The sequence below is a fragment of the Nicotiana tomentosiformis genome, chromosome 11, assembly GCF_000390325.3.
Source record: "Nicotiana tomentosiformis chromosome 11, ASM39032v3, whole genome shotgun sequence".
In the NCBI taxonomy this organism is placed as follows: Eukaryota; Viridiplantae; Streptophyta; class Magnoliopsida; order Solanales; family Solanaceae; genus Nicotiana; species Nicotiana tomentosiformis.
Window position 1 is genome coordinate 33,281,398 of NC_090822.1, and position 17,853 is coordinate 33,299,250.

General features: G+C 36.7%; 2 protein-coding genes and 2 long non-coding RNA genes across 5 annotated transcripts in view; 2 read left to right on the plus strand and 2 right to left on the minus strand.

Annotated features, from left to right (window-relative positions):
- LOC138900906 (uncharacterized) overlaps window positions 1-7,297 on the plus strand; it is a 37,144-nt gene extending 29,847 nt beyond the window's left edge. Inside the window, exons 3-4 of the long non-coding RNA XR_011412249.1 lie at window positions 6,823-6,912; window positions 7,029-7,297. This is a non-coding gene — a long non-coding RNA (uncharacterized lncRNA). The remainder of the gene's footprint in view (window positions 1-6,822; window positions 6,913-7,028) is intronic.
- The window catches only part of LOC138900904 (uncharacterized), a 33,086-nt gene extending 25,054 nt beyond the window's left edge, over window positions 1-8,032 (minus strand). The window contains exons 1-2 of one of the 2 annotated variants that reach the window (XM_070188569.1): window positions 7,746-8,032; window positions 6,503-6,703 (exon numbers count right to left, since the gene is read on the minus strand). In XM_070188569.1, the coding sequence (XP_070044670.1) occupies window positions 6,520-6,703; window positions 7,746-7,936 (375 nt within the window). In that variant the 5' untranslated portion in view covers window positions 7,937-8,032 and the 3' untranslated portion in view covers window positions 6,503-6,519. Of the gene's footprint in view, window positions 1-6,502; window positions 6,704-7,745 lie in introns of those variants that run through there. The other variant, XM_070188568.1, reaches the window with a different exon arrangement.
- Window positions 8,033-10,200: 2,168 nt separating this feature from the next.
- The window catches only part of LOC138900907 (uncharacterized), a 31,338-nt gene continuing 23,685 nt past the window's right edge, over window positions 10,201-17,853 (plus strand). The window contains exons 1-2 of the long non-coding RNA XR_011412250.1: window positions 10,201-10,700; window positions 10,785-10,848. This is a non-coding gene — a long non-coding RNA (uncharacterized lncRNA). The remainder of the gene's footprint in view (window positions 10,701-10,784; window positions 10,849-17,853) is intronic.
- The window catches only part of LOC138900905 (uncharacterized), a 30,259-nt gene continuing 24,420 nt past the window's right edge, over window positions 12,015-17,853 (minus strand). Inside the window, exon 2 of the transcript XR_011412248.1 lies at window positions 12,015-12,103. The gene's annotated coding sequence lies outside the window, so the exon portion shown is untranslated. The remainder of the gene's footprint in view (window positions 12,104-17,853) is intronic.

A 17,853-nucleotide genomic window follows, 5' to 3' on the forward strand; every position in this document is an offset into this window, starting at 1 on the left:
TCAAGGGTCATGTCGGTAAGCTGAAGATGTGTCATGTCCTGTCTGATCATCTCTCCCAGTATTTCTTCGGCCTACCACACCCTTTCCTTGAACCCACCATTACCAACCTCTCACACCTTCTCACAGGGGCATCTACGCTTATTTTCTTCACGTCAATGAACCATTTCATCCTAGCTTCCCGCATCTTATCCACCATACAGGCCACTCCTACCTTATCTTGAATATCTTCGTTCCTAATCTTATCTCTCTTAATATGATCACACATCCATCTCATCATCCTCATCACCGCAAATCTTAACTTCTGAACATGAGAGGTCTTGACTGGCCAATACTCCGCCCCATACAACATGATCGGTCTAATAACTATTCTGTAAAACTTACCTTTAAGTCTTTGCGGCACATTCTTGTCGCACAAAATGCTGGATGCGAACCTCTACTTTATTCACCCCGTTCCAATACAATGTGTGACATTCTCGTCAATCTCCCTATTTCCTTGGATTACGGACCTCACTAAACTTCAATATCAGCCTCCCGAGCCATGTCACTAAACTTGCACTCCAAGTATTCTGTTTTGGTTCTGCTCAACTTGAAACCTTTAGACTCTAGCGTTAACACCGCCACGTATCTCGTCAATCAGTACTATATCATGTGATAATAACATCCACCAAGGTAACTCTCCTTGAATGTGTCGTGTCAACTTATCCATCACCAATGCAATTAGAAACGGGCTAAGCGCTGATCCCTGATGCAACCTCACCTCTACTATGAAGTGCCTCGATTCTCCTCCCACCTTTCTTACTCGGGTCTTAGCTCCATCATACATGTCCTTAATCGCTCTAGTGTATGCGGTAGGTACACATCTAGCCTCCAAGCATCTCCATAGATCATCCCTAGGGACTTTGTCATATGTTTTCTCCAAATTGGTGAACACCATATGCACGTCCTGCTTCCACTCCCTGTATTGTTCCACCAATCTCCTAACAAGATGAATAGCTTTTGTCGTCGAACTCTCCGACATGAACTCGAACTTGTTCTCAGAGATAGACACCCCATTCCTTATCCTCATCTCCACCACCCTCTCCTAGACCTTCATAGTGTGGCATAGTAGTTTGATACCCTTGTTCTTGTATACTGGGATCATCTCCACTCATCAGGCATTATTGTCGGCCTATAAATGACATTAAACAACCTCGTAAGCCACTCCAGAACTTCCCTACTGATACCAAGCTTTTCACGCTCCAACCTTGGGGAGCCAACTAAATTAACCTAGTCGAGCCGGCCTACGTTACATCAACCTCTCCTCATTACTCATGCATTATTTACCATAACATAATTAGATCTTGACTTTTAAATTCAATACATTATACATTTGGCTCAATGACCTAAAATTCTTCTCATGATGGATACATAGCTTTATAAATATCTGTAAATACTGTGAGCATAAATGCATAACAAAACTCTAAACTTAAGTACATGACCCACCGTGTAAATGGAGCTTCTATGACAATAGATACCTAAGTACATAAAACGAACTAGACTCAAATACCCACTAGAACTGTAGTGGGCTCACCATAAGGTGAGTAGTGAGGAAGATCCCTATCAAAGATCCGTATCATCCAGTAGAAGTATACCTGATGCAGCGCCCCCGGTAAAAGGGACATGAGTATATGTGGAATAGTACTCGTATGTAAGGCAGACATAACAACGTATGAAAATACGGTAACTCAAATAAGAGGCAAATGAAGTAATCAAGAAACTACGAAATGACCCATAGAATCACTTGTCTAAGTCTTATACTTACATAATTCTGAACTTATTTTGGAATCAAGTGAGCCATATGAACTGTGCGTGGGATACAAAATATAATGTAAATGTAATATGTACAAACAAGGGCAATGAAAGTGGCACTTATTGTTCGTGCTGGCTATGCGTCTCACCAGACCGTCCATAGCCCTCTCTTACTATGCACCTATGCGTTTCACAGACCGTCCATAGGGTTCACCTATACTATATACCTATGCGTTTCACAGACCGTCCATAGGGTTCACCTATACTGTACATCTATGCGTTTCACAGACCGTCCATAGGGCTCACCTATACTGTACACCTATGCGTTTCATAGACCGTCCATAGGGTTCAACTATACTGTACACCTATGCGTTTCACAGACCGTCCATAGGGTTCAACTATACTGTACACCTATGCGTTTCATAGACCGTCCATATGGTTCAACTATACTGTACACCTATGCGTTTCATAGACTGTCCATATGGTTCACCTATATTGTACACATATGCGTTTCATAGACCGTCCATAGGGTTCAGCGATACTGTACACCTATGCGTTTTATAGACTGTCCATATGGTTCACCTATATTGTACACCTATGTGCTTCATAGGCCGTCTATAGGGTTCACCGGTCGATAGGGTTCACCTATACTGTGCACCTATGCGCTTCATAGACCGTCCTTAGGATTCACCTATATCATACACCTATGCGCTTCATAGACCATCTATAGAGTTCTATTGTACACCTATGCGCTTCATAAACCGTCCATTGGGTTCGCCTATACTGTACACCTATGCGCTTCATAGACCTTCCATAGGGTTTGCCTATACTGTACACCTATGCGCTTTATAGACCGTCCATAGGGTTCACCTATATTGTACACCTATGCGTTTCGTAGCTCGTCCATAGGGTTCACCTATACTGTACACCTATGCTCTTTATTGACCATCCATAGTGTTCATAACACATTATTATGCACATGAGCATATATAAGCTCAAAGCGACATGATTAACATTTCATTTAAGGTCGTAAATTCCCGAATCATTGGAATACTTCATGTTCATGGTCATCATGGAGAACCATAGCTTGTTACATTAACGCATGCATGGTGAATCAATAAGTAGATTTCAATGGCGCATGGACCCAATCATTTAGCATAGGACATCTCTCTTTCATCTTGTTATGTACTCTCTTGTCATCTTAAGGTCATTAGCTAAGTTCATGATTCTTGGGGACTTAACAAAGTCGTTTGCATTTATTGTTTTAGAAGCATTCTTACTATGATTGAAACCATCGGAACATACAATGCTTTATAATCCTCATTTGGCAAGCGGTCACGTTTCATGTTCATACTATCACTTCATTTTACTTGCCATGTGTGACCATAGAACATTAAGAACACTTAGGACATTTAGGAACACCGTAGCTTCTATCTGTGAGAACGTAAGAGCTTATAACACATTGGAAACATTTACAAGGAATCTATACCCATTTTATTTGAAACATAAATTGGAATCAGACATTCGTTAAATCAACCTCATTTGAAGTATCTTTGTAGGAGTGTATAGGGATAGAAATTGAAACAAGACTTGAGCATATCGGCATATGATAAACCATGTCTTCAAGATAATCTAACATGATAAGAATTGGTACTTCGAGCAACCGTACTTGGAGTTCACAGGGAGATCATGGAATACGATTCTATGGAGGAAGTTTAGCCAACATACCTCGCTTGAGCTTTCTTTAGATTACTACAACGTCCTGAAACTCCTAGTTCAATATATAGAAACATGATCAAATTGGACCATCATTAGGAAGGGGTTCATAGCATTCAGCTCACTTAGGCATTTTATCAAACATCTAGTATGCATAAATCTCTACGTTTTTTATCCATGGAACTAGTTCATCCAACTACCACCATTTACTAAAAATTTATCCCACTATGATCCCCAAGTAATGTATAACTTCCAACGTCACATGCATGTCCAACCATCCACACCCAACTAACAAAATTCGATCAAATAATTACCTTTCAATCTCTACAATGGTTATGAATTTAAATTGAGAACTTATGGCTTTCAATCACTATCCCATAATGAATCCATGCATGTAAGTCTAAGGGTGTAGGATTACCTTTTGGAAGAAATCTTGTAAAAGTCTCCCTTGAGTTCTTGAAGAAATTTCTTGAAAATCTAAGGATTTCATGGTGGATTGAATTACTTCTAGTGTAGAAATGATAAGATTCACACCAAGACAATGGGAATTGCTTACCTTGAAGATGGGAGAAAGTTGGGGGTCTTGAGAGAGTGGAGAGGAGCCCCAAGAATCGGCTCCAAGAGAGAGTGGAGAGGAGCCACTTCTTGAACGACATTCGTCGGAAAAAAGTCACCGAAAAGTTAGCCGGGGTGATGGGGATCTCGTCGGAACCGGCTGGAACAATGTGGGTCCGGGCAATTTTGAAGAGGCGAGTGCCAAAACGGGAACTTCTGGCCAGAAATTTGCCTGTACATATGCCGCCACGTGGTTGAAACCCGCTGGAAACCCTAGTTCCGCCGGCGCTGCGCACGCACACCCAAGGAGGGGGAGGGAGAAGAAAGGGGGATAGAGTAGAGGAAGGAGAGAAAGAGAAATGGGAGCCGTCACCGGCTCTGGGCAATGCCGCTGGCGATGGAAGAAACAAAAAGAAGGGGGAGAGAGAGACCTTACCTGGTGGTGGTAGTCGTCGCCGATGCCGAAGCTTGGCTTGTCAGCGGTTGTGGCAGGGAGCCGTTAGAGGAAGCAGAATGAGAGAGAGTGTGTTTGAAGAGAGAGAGAGAGGATATCCATGGAATTTAATCCATCTCAAAAAAACAAAAAGTTCCAAATTTCTCACAATAGCGCCGAATCACGCCCGAACTCTTGGGTGCTAAACATAATATACATACAAGTCCAAAAGCATCATACAATCCTATAGGAACTCTCAAATCATGATTTTGAGATCCCTTTACTCAAAATGTTAAATTTGGCCAGCTCTCTTAACTTAAGGCTTCTAATTAGAAGCCAAGTGTTCCAAATCATTTCCAAACCTCTTGGGACCTGAACCAACCATAACCACAAGTCATAAATCACCAACTGAACCTACAGAGTCTCAAATCCAAGAACGGGATGATAGAGCTCAAAACGATCAGTTGAGTCATTACATGATGGGAGGTGATATTTTCTAGCATTCATATGGAAATTCTATGCATGCTTTTACTTTTTGTAGCATTCACATATTATATTCAATTTTTTTTCTTGCAAATGACACTCACAAGTAAAATCATAGCCAAAATAATAATGGATAAAAGAAGTCAACAATTTCAACAGCCACAACCGCAACAATCCCTGCCCCATACACTCAATATTTTAATGATATTGGCGGATCTGAAGTGACCTACCAGAGTACTAGATTATTGTTATAATTTTCTCATCCCATTATGTTATTTAATGTATTTTCAATTTTAATCTATGTCAGTCGCTACTGTATTAAATATTTATTTTTATGTTATTTAATGAACATTGTGTTATTTATTAACAATATATTATATTTTAGATTTGCACTTTTTATTTTTTTGATTGTTATATATTTTTATGCAATTATAACTTATAATTTTATATAAAAATAAAATATACGAAAATTAATTTATAAAAATTATACACTAAAATTAAAATATAAAATTAATATCATAAAGATAGTAGTTAGTACATAAAAAGTATAAGTAATTACAAAATTTATAATATGTTAAATTAAAAGTGTTATATAATAAAATATTGATGAATAGTAATGGTGTAGATGAATAGTGTTATATCAAATTTGGTGTAACACTATTCACACACCAAAATGGTGTTGGGTTGGAGCACCAAAATACCAAATCTTACACCAAAATAGCGTTTGGCGTCAAAAATAGTGTTGGGTTGGAGACGGTCTTAAAGAATAAATTTTGCTTCTGACTCTCTTTTTCCCTGGGAAGATGTAATCTTAATTTTTGAGTAGGGGAGTTTTTTTATGTATTTGGAAGGATCTATGTTTGAACTGAGTTTTGAACTGTGTGTTTATGATAGTTCTCTATTGAGAATATGCTGCATCTCTGGCTTATTTTTTTAAAAGTTATATGATAAAATAAAAAAAATTAATAAATACCAGTTAGCTGAAAAAATTATGTTCACATTGTGATACAACCCAACGTTAGTAATGTAGAGTTAACTATCAAGTCTCTGTGACTTGAACTTTCGAATTTTCTTAGGGACAACGACATGATCCAACCGCACCGGTTGTCATAAAAAGAGGTTTGTCTTTGTCTAACCGAGCCACTAGCTAGTTGTAGATCTTTTCCCGATACTGATGATATATATTATTGGAACTGACATACACTGGTTATAGATCATAGCACACAAAGGCGCATTTTTCAGGTTGATGTTACAGTTTATAGGATACAGATGCTCAATTTTTGCCAACTAATCGGACAGTAGTATTATATTTAAAAAAATCCGACATAAAGTACGTGTTGCTTCCCCAATTTTTGCCAAGTAATGACATGAGAGATGCAGACGCCACCTCAAGGGCATCTTCTGTTGCCTCTCTCTCTGCTAATTTGGTTCTGATTAGTTTTTGGTTCTGGGTTTCTTGACGCTCCAGTATTGTGACAACAGCTTTTAATGGTCATCTCAAAGAGCATATCTAATCTGGTAATTTATAATTACTTGGTTTCTTTTCAGTGTTCTTGAGGTGGAAGAGGTTGCCCTTCAGCTCCTTGACCCCCTCGACCCCCTGCTCCACGGCCAGGGCCATCAGCTCCTTGACCCCATCCTTGACCCCCTGCTCCACGACCAGGGCCTTCAGCTCCTAGACCCCTTACTCCATTCAATAATGTAGCAATTGCTACCAGAAGGAGAAGCCTGCAGAAGTTCACATTATGTTATTGTATTCAATCAATATGGACTTCGGAGTATCAAGATATACAGATGATAAAAAATCTTTTGTTCCAAATTATTCTTGACATGCTTGTGTTTTGCAGGCTGCGACTAATGTTGGAGGAACGAGGTTGTGGGGCCTTGGCTGGAGCCTAGTAGCCAAAGTTGCTATTCTGGATCCTACTCGTTGAAAGGCATACATTTATTACAAAATACCGCAAACCAATTTTTTTTTTTTTTGTAGCTATTCTCTCATTTATGTAGTTCCAATATTTTAATTGTCTGATTAAGGCATGACTAATTTTTGCAGGTTATGAACTTCCAGCTCAGCTAACAGTCACTTCACTTCAATATTATTCTGCTTCAAGCGCATTATGGATATCATTTCTTGCCTGACATATTGAAGGTGTTAATGTGTCCTCTGTATATTTTTTTATTATTAAGGATATCGTTCGTGCTAATAAGAGTGACTGATTGTTTGAAAAAAATTTAGTTTCTCTCTAGGAAATTCACAATTATTGGGTCTTGTAGCTGAGAAATTTAAGGAAATTTACAATTGTTCTCTCGTTTCTATGCTTATTTCCATACAATGTTCTGATTTAGCCGTGATGGTACATTAACAAGGACAAAAGTCCTGTCTCCAGGTACAAGTTATTTCTACCAGTAAATCCATCTAAAGATATAACTATATAAACCCAAGAATAGAGACAAGAATATCCAAGAATACAGAGATAATCTCTATAGTAATCCATGAGTATGAACTCCAAGAATGTCCTATACCTACTGTAACCTAAGAAATACAGATCAAAATTTGTTATCAACCCTAGAATATGTGTCAAAGTACCCGTAAATCCATCTAAAGATCCAGATTAACTTTTAACATCAATTCAATTACGTCAATTTACATCAAAGCAGCAGTAAATCCAACAATACAAGTTACTATTTCAATTCCCAAGATTATCTGTCGAAAGGGATTTTTAACATTTTCAGGCAACAAAGACGAGAGTTTTTTATAGATTGTTCTCACCTTCTCATCATTGCTTCTCTGTATAGATTGTTCAAGAAATCTTGTTTCTGATCGTTATGAATATCCTTCATCCAACGGTTGAGATTGCTCTTTCCATACGTTTCCACCAAGATTAAGAACTCCCCTCTACGTGCCAAAGGAAAAAAACTCTGCAAATCGGCACTGTTCGTTACACTGTTTCCGATACACATCGCATGCGGCACAATTGGCTTGATTGTCAGCCATTGTTGCTTTTCTCTTATTGTGAAGGTGAATCTATTTCAAGATGATTTTTTATTGAATATTATTGGGAGAGGAGTTAAAGATGGAGTATTTGATTTGCTTACTATATAAAGCCGTCGCCTGTTTAGTTGTGCAAGCGTAACCGACTAACCGATTAACTGCCACAGTAGGGACTTTAAAATCACATGTATTCCTATTAAGATATTTTTTATAATTTATATCATAATTAAAGGAACTAATATAATAAAATTTATTCATATCAATAACTATAAGTTAATTAAAATTTATGTAAACATCAACGCGATATCCCAACTTGTTTGGAATTGAGGCGTAATTGTCATTTCTTTTGTTGTATAAATAGTGGCGGAGTCACATTCAACCAGCCCTTTTGCCAAAAATTACAGTGTATTGCTAAAAAAAATTATTTTATGTATATTTACTATATATTGACTCCCTTTGATTTTTCGGTTTTATTTTTTTAATATTTTGACATCCCTTAATGAAAATCCTAGCTCCATCACTGTGTATAAACACCAACACAACAAACATGCGGAAGATATGATCAAGATGAAGTATTTCTCGTAAATTTCTTGTAAAATTTGTTGTTATTTAGTTTATGTGGACTTAATGCTAAAACTGAGATGCCGATTTTTGTTATTATAAATTGTATCACGATTCTTTAAATATTTGTTAAATAACACAAATTTAAAATTGAATCTTTGGTCGTTTAGAAATTTTGGACATGAAAGTCTTCGGTCCTATAGCTCCTAGACAAACAATGAATAAGTAATAATGTAAACCTAAAAATGAATAATTTTGAAGCAATATTCTAGGACTAATATATAACTTAACTTTTTAAAAGCTACAAGGAGTTATTTGTTGGAATGAAGAGAAAATGAAAGAAAAATAATTAATGATAGCCAATTTAGAATACACTAGTGAATTTATTCACTCTTCGTGCATGGTGAAAGAGCCTCACTAAATTAGAATGTTCTTTTTCTAATACCCAAATATTAAAATAATCAGAAACTGTGACTGTACAAGAACTGATTATATTTTTCTAATTTTCTTTTCAAAAGATAACTGTTTACCCGAAAAATCGGATAACGTTAAATTTAGGTATGGTTCTAAGGATACGTAAATTTCTTTGATATAAAAATAACAATACTAATATTTTCACTATGAAAATAGGGATGATGAACAGGAAAATTGAATAAGTTGAGACGAAACAATCACAAAGAAAATCTCAATGTATGTGAGAAAAGGATGTGAGTGTGTGTTTACTTACAAGGATGCTCCCTTTTATAATAAAGGGTCATTGCTTTATCTATAACAACAGAATAAATAATGCATATAGTGGAGGACCCATGATGATTTGTCTCTTCCTCAGTTCTCGCCAAGATTCTCTCCCTTGGTGCGGTTGTAACGGCTCTTGTCTCCGAGCTTGATACTGGCTCGAGCTCGGTATTAGATCGAGCCCCCGGTCTTGGTTCGAGCTCGATTCTGCCTTGGGGCATCGATATTTGGGGCAAGTGTTTGTCGGTCTAGGCATCTTCGATGAACTACGAATTGTCTCGTAGTTCGATTTGGATATGGGCTCGATAATGATACCGAGTCTTGTTGTTGATCGGTCTATTGGCTTCGAAGCTCGACCTCCCTACTTCGGAATTCGACTGAGCTCATCATGTAGATATCCTTTGATCGAAACGCCGTCGTCTCGACCGGTCTTTATGACAGAGGATCGGTTTTGACCGTACACAGATAGTCCCCTCGTTTCTCGGAAAAGGATGTGGCATAGTAATGGTGTTATATAATAAAATATTGATGAATAGTAATGGTGTAGATGAATAGTGTTATACCAAATTTGGTGTAACACTATTCACACACCAAAATGGTATTGGGTTGGAGCACCAAAACACCAAATCTTACACCAAAATAGCGTTTGGCGTCAAAAATAGTGTTGGGTTGGAGACGGTTTTAAAGAATAAATTTTGCTTCTGACTCTCTTTTTCCCTGGGAAGATGTAATCTTAATTTTTGAGTAGGGGAGTTTTTTTATGTATTTGGAAGGATCTATGTTTGAACTGAATTTTGAACTGTGTGTTTATGATAGTTCTCTATTGAGAATATGCTGCATCTCTGGCTTTTTTTTAAAAGTTATATGATAAAATAAAAAAATTAATAAATACCAGTTAGCTGAAAAAATTATGTTCACATTGTGATACAACCCAACGTTAGTAATGTAGAGTTAACTATCAAGTCTCTGTGACTTGAACTTTCGAATTTTCTTAGGGACAACGACATGATCCAACCGCACCGGTTGTCATAAAAAGAGGTTTGTCTTTGTCTAACCGAGCCACTAGCTAGTTGTAGATCTTTTCCCGATACTGATGATATATATTATTGGAACTGACATACACTGGTTATAGATCATAGCACACAGAGGCGCATTTTTCAGGTTGATGTTACAGTTTATAGGATACAGATGCTCAGTTTTTGCCAACTAATCGGACAGTAGTATTATATTTAAAAAAATCCGACATAAAGTACGTGTTGCTTCCCCAATTTTTGCCAAGTAATGACATGAGAGATGCAGACGCCACCTCAAGGGCATCTTCTGTTGCCTCTCTCTCTGCTAATTTGGTTCTGATTAGTTTTTGGTTCTGGGTTTCTTGACGCTCCAGTATTGTGACAACAGCTTTTAATGGTCATCTCAAAGAGCATATCTAATGTGGTAATTTATAATTACTTGGTTTCTTTTCAGTGTTCTTGAAAACCATGTGCTTCTTGACATGATGCATCAACTTCTTTTTTGTAGTTACTGGAGTTATGAAGAAAGTTCACAAAGAAAAGTACTAACTAAAGATTTTGACAGCTCAGAGGTATGAATGTCAAATCCCATCAGATGGATACGATGACTTGCTTGCTAGGGAATATTTCTCTATTTTATAGTGCAGAAAAGATTTTGTAACTCTGATATAAAAACCGCGTTAACTATTCCCATTTAAATCTACAAGATCTGAAGTTGAAAATACGTATTTGTTCTCCTAGATAAGTGAAAAAGTTGTCGGAGCACAGGCTACTAGAGGCCACCATGTGGCAAAACCTATAAAACTATTTTGTTCATAAGCTTAGGGCCATTTGGTGTTCTGACAACTTTTTCACTTAACAACCTTATGTGTTTTACGCCTCCCCTAATGTTTGACAACTGAAACATTTCATCTCAAAGAAAGTGTGTTAAAAGCAAAACCAGTACTAAAATATAAGTAATAAACTAGCTTCCCGGAATGCTCAAAGAACAAGATAAGTAATGGGGTATGAAGAACCTGCCTGCCTTTTCTTGCAAATAAAACTGATGTTCACACTTCATTTTCTACCTAAATCTGTGAAACACTTAAAGTTCAATGCTATTACATCTCAATTCTTTGAATGGCAACTCCTGCCACTTTACAGAGTTTAGAAAGCAGTATATTGCACGTAAAAGTTTAGAACGTAAGAGTTTAAAAAGCAGCAGGTCTACGTAGTTTATCACATGTTATTACTGTAGCTTTGCTTCAGGATAACTGCATCGACCCACCACCCCTTCTAGTGATTTAACCCGTCGAGATGCTGTTGGAACTGTGCATTATCTTCATTCAAATATGCAGCCATTGCTGCAATTGCTTCTGGGTTGAAAAGAGCATCCATTGGTGCTTGTGGGTCGGGCAAAACATTCATTAGTTGAGGTGGAAAAGGTTGCCCTCCAGCTCCTTGCCCACCAGCTCCATGGCCAGGGCCTTCAGCTCCTTCACCCCCTGCTCCATGGCCAGGGCCATCAGCTCCATGGAGTTCGAACAATGCATTATCTCCATCCAAATTTGCAGCCATTGCTGCCATTGCTTCTGGGTTTAAAAGAGCATCTACATTCATTGCTGCTTGTGTGGGTTGAGCAAACCATTTATTTGTTGAGCAAGATTAGGCTGATGCTGCCCTTGAGGTGAAAGAGGTTGCCCTTCAGCTCCTTGACCCCCTGCTCCACGGCCAGGGCCATCAGCTCCTTGACCCCATCCTTGACCCCCTGCTCCACGGCCAGGGCCTTCAGCTCCTAGACCCCTTACTCCATTCAATAATGCAGCAATTGCTACCAGAAGGAGAAGCCTGCAGAAGTTCACATTATGTTATTGTATTCAATCAATATGGACTTCGGAGTATCAAGATACACAGATTGTTTTAAAATTGTTGGTGTTAAGAAAGTGTTATTTCTTTTATTGCGCTTGCAATTTAACTAGTTTTTTAATATTCGCGGATCACAAAGATTGTTGGTCCGAAAGTACAACGAACCTAGCGGGTTGGTTACACATCTTTTTCTTTTTTACTATTTCTTTTGTTTTATTATCTCTTTTATTACTCAATGTTCACATATACTAATTTATATATGGATTGTTTAATATTTACTCTATATGTTTATTACAGAATCTTTTATTTTATAAACTTTGCATTAAATATTACAAAAATGATAGAATCATGAAAATTCTGCTTGTTAGTATATATTGATTTTCTTCTATAAAAATTATGATATCAATATTCTATCATAATATAATATTTTTCATAAATATTCGCGGATACAACTACTAGAGTACTGGTTGTATTTTCACTTCAAAGCATTAACGTACGTCCGAAAGTACAATAAACCTAGTGAAAAGGAAAAAAACATTACATGTTATACGCGTGGAACACTTTTTCGATACGCTTCAGGCCGGCACCGCCTCCCCCTCTCCTCACCTTCTTCATCCTTTGAGGTTTTCTTTTTCTTTCGATTTTGTTTTTTTATCTGATATATTGTTTTGAATCATGACTCTTCTTTTGTGAGCTATTTTTGAGGTTTGGAATCATGTCATACTCAAAGAAAAGACTCTTTCTTTGTGATATGTTTTGGGGATTGTGAATCTCTTTTTTTATTGTCATATGTTTTATGGGGGTTTTGAATCATGCGACTTTTTTTCCGATCTGTTTTTTGAGGTTTGAATCATGCGATACAAAGATTCTTTCTTTCGGATCTGATTTTTGTGGATTTGAATCATGTGATACTCAACTGTTATCTGTTTTATTGGTTTTGGTTCATCTAATATTCGAACTCATGCTTTTGCTACTGCAGTACCTAACAGACCTTAGAGAGTGTCTAGACAAACTCTTTATTATGGCAAAATACCTTAAAAAAACCCTCCTAAATTCGACACGGATTATTAGTTTCAATCTTAAACTATTCGTGCTTTTAATTATCCCTCAACTTGGCCTTTTGAGAGTCATTAACTCCTGTACGCTGATGTGGCAAAGAGTGTGGGTACACTCGCCTGCCACATGTATTTTTCCGATATATGTGGTATTTTTTTGAAAAATAAAATATATTTTTACCTTTTTCAGTATGTTACTTCTTTAGATAATTTTTTTCGAATACAATTTATAATAAAACTTGGATAGAACTACATTATTTAGGCTAAATTTTTTTATTTGGCTAAAAATAATAAAGTTTTAGTTAATCTTTTTTTGAATTTGACCTGAAAATAAAGATTTATACAATTAAAATAAATAGTCAAGGCATCTAAAAAGTTATAAAAAATACATAGTTTGAAATTAATTATTTTGGCTATAATTTTTTATATAGCTTTAAATTATGGTGCTCTAAAAATATATTTTTTACAGATTTTACCTGAAAAGGTAAAAATACACAGTTGAAATAAATAGTCATTGCATCAAAAGAAGTAATAAAAAGAGTGTACAATTTCTTCAACTGTGTACAATTTCTTCAACTATAAAAAGAGTGTACTCTTTTTATTTCTTCTTTTGATGCAGTGACTATTTATTTCAACTGTGTATTTTTACTTTTTCAAGTAAAATCTGTAAAAAATATATTTTTAGAGCGCCATAATTTAGAGCTATATAAAAAATTATAGCCAAAATAATTAATTTCAAACTATGTATTTCTTATAACTTTTTAGATGCCTTGAATATTTATTTCAATTGTATAAATTTTTATTTTCAGGTCAAATTCAAAAAAAGATTAACTAAAACTTTATTATTTTTAGCCAAATAAAAACATTTAGCCTAAATAATGTAGTTCTATCCAAGTTTTATCTAAAATTGTATTCGAAAAAAATTATCTAAAGAATTAACATACTTAAAAAGGTAAAAATATATTTTATTTTTCAAAAAAATGCCACATATACAGAAAAAATCCACGTGGCAAGCGAGTGTACCCACACTCTTTGCCACATCAGCGTCCAGGGGGTAATGGCTCTCAAAAGGCCAAGTTGAGGGGGGTAATTAAGACCACGAATAGTTTAAGGCTGCAACTAATAATCAGTGTCAAGTTTAGGGGGATTTTAAGGTATTTTGCTCATGGTTGAATTAAACAAGAATGTCGTGAGTAACAAAAATGCTAGTAGTGGTAGTACTGCAACTGATAATGAAGTGAAACCTGAAGCTGCAGCAACTACTACTTTTCATGGTTCTCTAGGTAAAGGGTATCCCCAAGATTCATCTCTGGCTATGGCCGGCATGGGGTGTTGCCCTCCGAGGCATCTGCTTCTGTCTCAGTTGGTGCTTCTTCTGATCTAGGTTCTGGCCAGTAAAAACCCAACCCTCATTCTCATATATGTTTTTGACCCCCCTCAGCCCCAACAACCTTTTCCATGTTCATGTTTTGTACTCATGGCCTTCTTTTTATCCCTCTTTCTTGTGCAAAGATTGTTGCTTTTAGTCTCATGTGCGTGTTCTGATATTTGTTTTGATGCTGCTGCTTTACTTATATGTATATATAAGCTTGATCCTGTTGTTTCTTGTTATGTGTTTTTGTACCTTACTATGCCTATCTTATAGTGGACCAAGCAAAGGTTTAGCTTGAGATAAATTATGATTGATTGATTTAGTAGCTTTCAGGGATCAAGGGAACTCTTCTTTAATATCAATAAGCGCCTGTCTCTTTGTCAATACATGTCAGTGATCATTCTATTGTAGTAAGTATTAGTTTTTGAAGACTTGACTCAACTTTTGATTTTTTTTCCTGTGTCGTTAGCATTTATCTTTGATATGTCACGAGCCAAAGATCCACCAAGTTGCGATGACACCTAACCAACCCGCTAAGCAAACTACCAACATAAAAGACAACCCAAACTGAAGTTCATCAAATAGATAATGAAATAAGAACGCGAAAATTAGTACAAACTATCCCAAGAACTGGTGTCACAAGTCATGGGCAACAAAAATGGAATACAATGCTGGTATGAAGAAAATACATTATCTTATTGAATATACATAAACAGAAATCCAAGTTCTAATCTACCATGAACAAAATGGTGGCTAATAACTAGAACGCTGATGTCGAACTCCGCAACAACTCAGCTCAAAATCTACACGCAAAGTGCAAAACTGTAGTATGAGTATAACTGACCATATGTACTCAGTAAGTATCAAGACTAATCTTAACAAAGTAGTGGCGAGGTTCAGTCAAAATATACTCGCTTTATATAACATGTGTAGTTGACATGCATATACAATAACGGAGAAATCACCAACAAACAGCGGATACCAATAATAAGGTGCGTAGCCAAAGAGGAGTATAATAAGCATGTTTTTCCGTAACAAGGTTATAAGCTTATACAAAGTGCGCACCAAATTCGCATATAAATGAGATATGCAATAACTAGTAAAGACTCAAACGTTATATCAATCTGACACCCTTCAAGTGTCAACAGCCTGCTATCAAGTCTCATACATGTGTAGAATGCATGGATCCGCATATGTAGATGATATGTCTGAATGTTTTTACATGAGTGTAGAATGTTTATGCATGATAAAGACTCAAACTTGGTACTAAAACTGACACAAATCCATGTGTCCATTGTGCGCACATTGCCGGGGAGATTTCGGTGTTCAGTGACTCTAGAGGGACAGATCCATATCCACACGCATTCGGTACGTAAATTCGTACGCTCAACAAATGTCTAAACACATGAATGTGAATTCACACACCCAACAAATGTCTCAACACATGAATGTGAATTCACATGTCCAACAAATGTCTCAACACATGAACGTGAATTCCCATGCCCAAACAGAACCTCAAAACAGGAACGTGAATCCACACGCCCAAACAGTCTCAGATGAATGATGAGAACTAGATCTATATGCTAACGTGGTGCATATAAGGAGACAACAGTGTTGTAAATAGAGCTCGCTTCTCGCTAGCAAGAAGCGAAGTGAGGCTCATGCACTTTTTAAGGTTGCTACGTCGCGTTTTTCAAAAAGCACCGACGAGGCGAGTAAGCGCCGATTTTTCTTTTTTCTTTTTAAAAAAAACTAAGGGACTTAAAAACGTTAGGGTTTTCTTCACTTCATAGTTTAGACACTCTTCAGAATTCAGTTGTCGTCGCTGCTCATCTTCGATTGCAGGTACGTATTTCTTCTTCTTTCATCTTCTTTATTTTCTTTCCTTTTTCCGGTATAAGTACAAATTTTCAAGCACCGATTTCTCTGTTTTCCGGTGAATTTTCCAGGCAGTAAGTCCTCTCTTCTTGCTTCTTTTCTTTCTTCTTTTCTTTATTATTTCTTTTCTTTTTCTTTTTATGGCGTAAGTATTGATACTCAAGTACTGATTTCTCTGTGTTCTAGTGACTTTTTCTAGTAGAACTTCTTTTTCTCGTCTTTCTCCTCTTCTTTCTTCTTCACACCATGTATCTTATCAACCACTCCATATTCTATAATTTCAATTATAATTACATTTAATTCTTATTTTTTCTCTTTAATTACAATTAATTTCTCTTTATACACAGTATATTCAATGGCATCATCTGATGGTTATTTGAGTTTTTAGTTATTTATATATGCAAATTTAATATTTTAATTTTTTGTATTAATTGGTGTTTCACTTCAAAAAAGTGAGTGCTTCGCTTCTCGCCTCAGTGAAGCGGGTCCTCGATGCTTTTTGTTGCTTCTCTCTCGCTATCCAAAACACTGGGAGACCATCTATGAATACGCAATTCTACCATGTAATACTACATTGAATTCATAATGTTAAACTATCATGTGAACGATTCCTATAACATTATTCTAGCATGAATAAGATGCTCAAGTAGTCACACAACAAGTCATGACATATAATATCATATCATGTTATACTAGCATAAGAGAGATGCCTATAACATGATACTAGCGTATGAAGTTGCGCATAGAGTCATGACACAAGTCAAGTAAAGCAAATAAAGTGAGACATAAACTAAACAAGGCACAAAGTAGTCTAAAATCTACCCAAAACATGGTACGACCTCGACATCCGTGTATACGCTCGTCACCTCCCAAATACGTCACCCCCCAACACGTAGCATGTTGCACATAAGTTTATTTTGGGAAAACTTCCCTCAAGTCGAGGTTAAGAAAGATACTTACCCTACAGGCTAGCTCTATTCTTCAAAATTTGTCTCTTCTAGCTCCAAATCCATAAACGAGCCCGATCTAGCCCAAAGAGTATAAGTCAAATAAAGCTATAAAAATCCGTTCTAACTTTTAATATTTCCAGCCATGGGAGATAATGTTTTCTTCATTTCAGGTGATAAATCTTTTGAGTTAGTCGACATTAGTGAAGATTATGACAGATGGTTCTTATTAATTGAGCGTGGGAGAAGATTCACTTGCAGCCTTAAAGTTGACGAGAGGAATGTAAGATGGGTCTGTGAAGCTCTTAAAGAAGCCTCACTAATTACAGGGAATAGTTGCCAAAGATAGGGGAAGGAAAATCCAGATCTACACTTGCAGAGTCTTTTAGAATTTCAATATACATGGCCGTTTTGTAAGAGTGGAATCTTGGTTAGGGAGATATTGCAGTGAAGATTATTCGCTTCTTGGGTAAAGGTCAC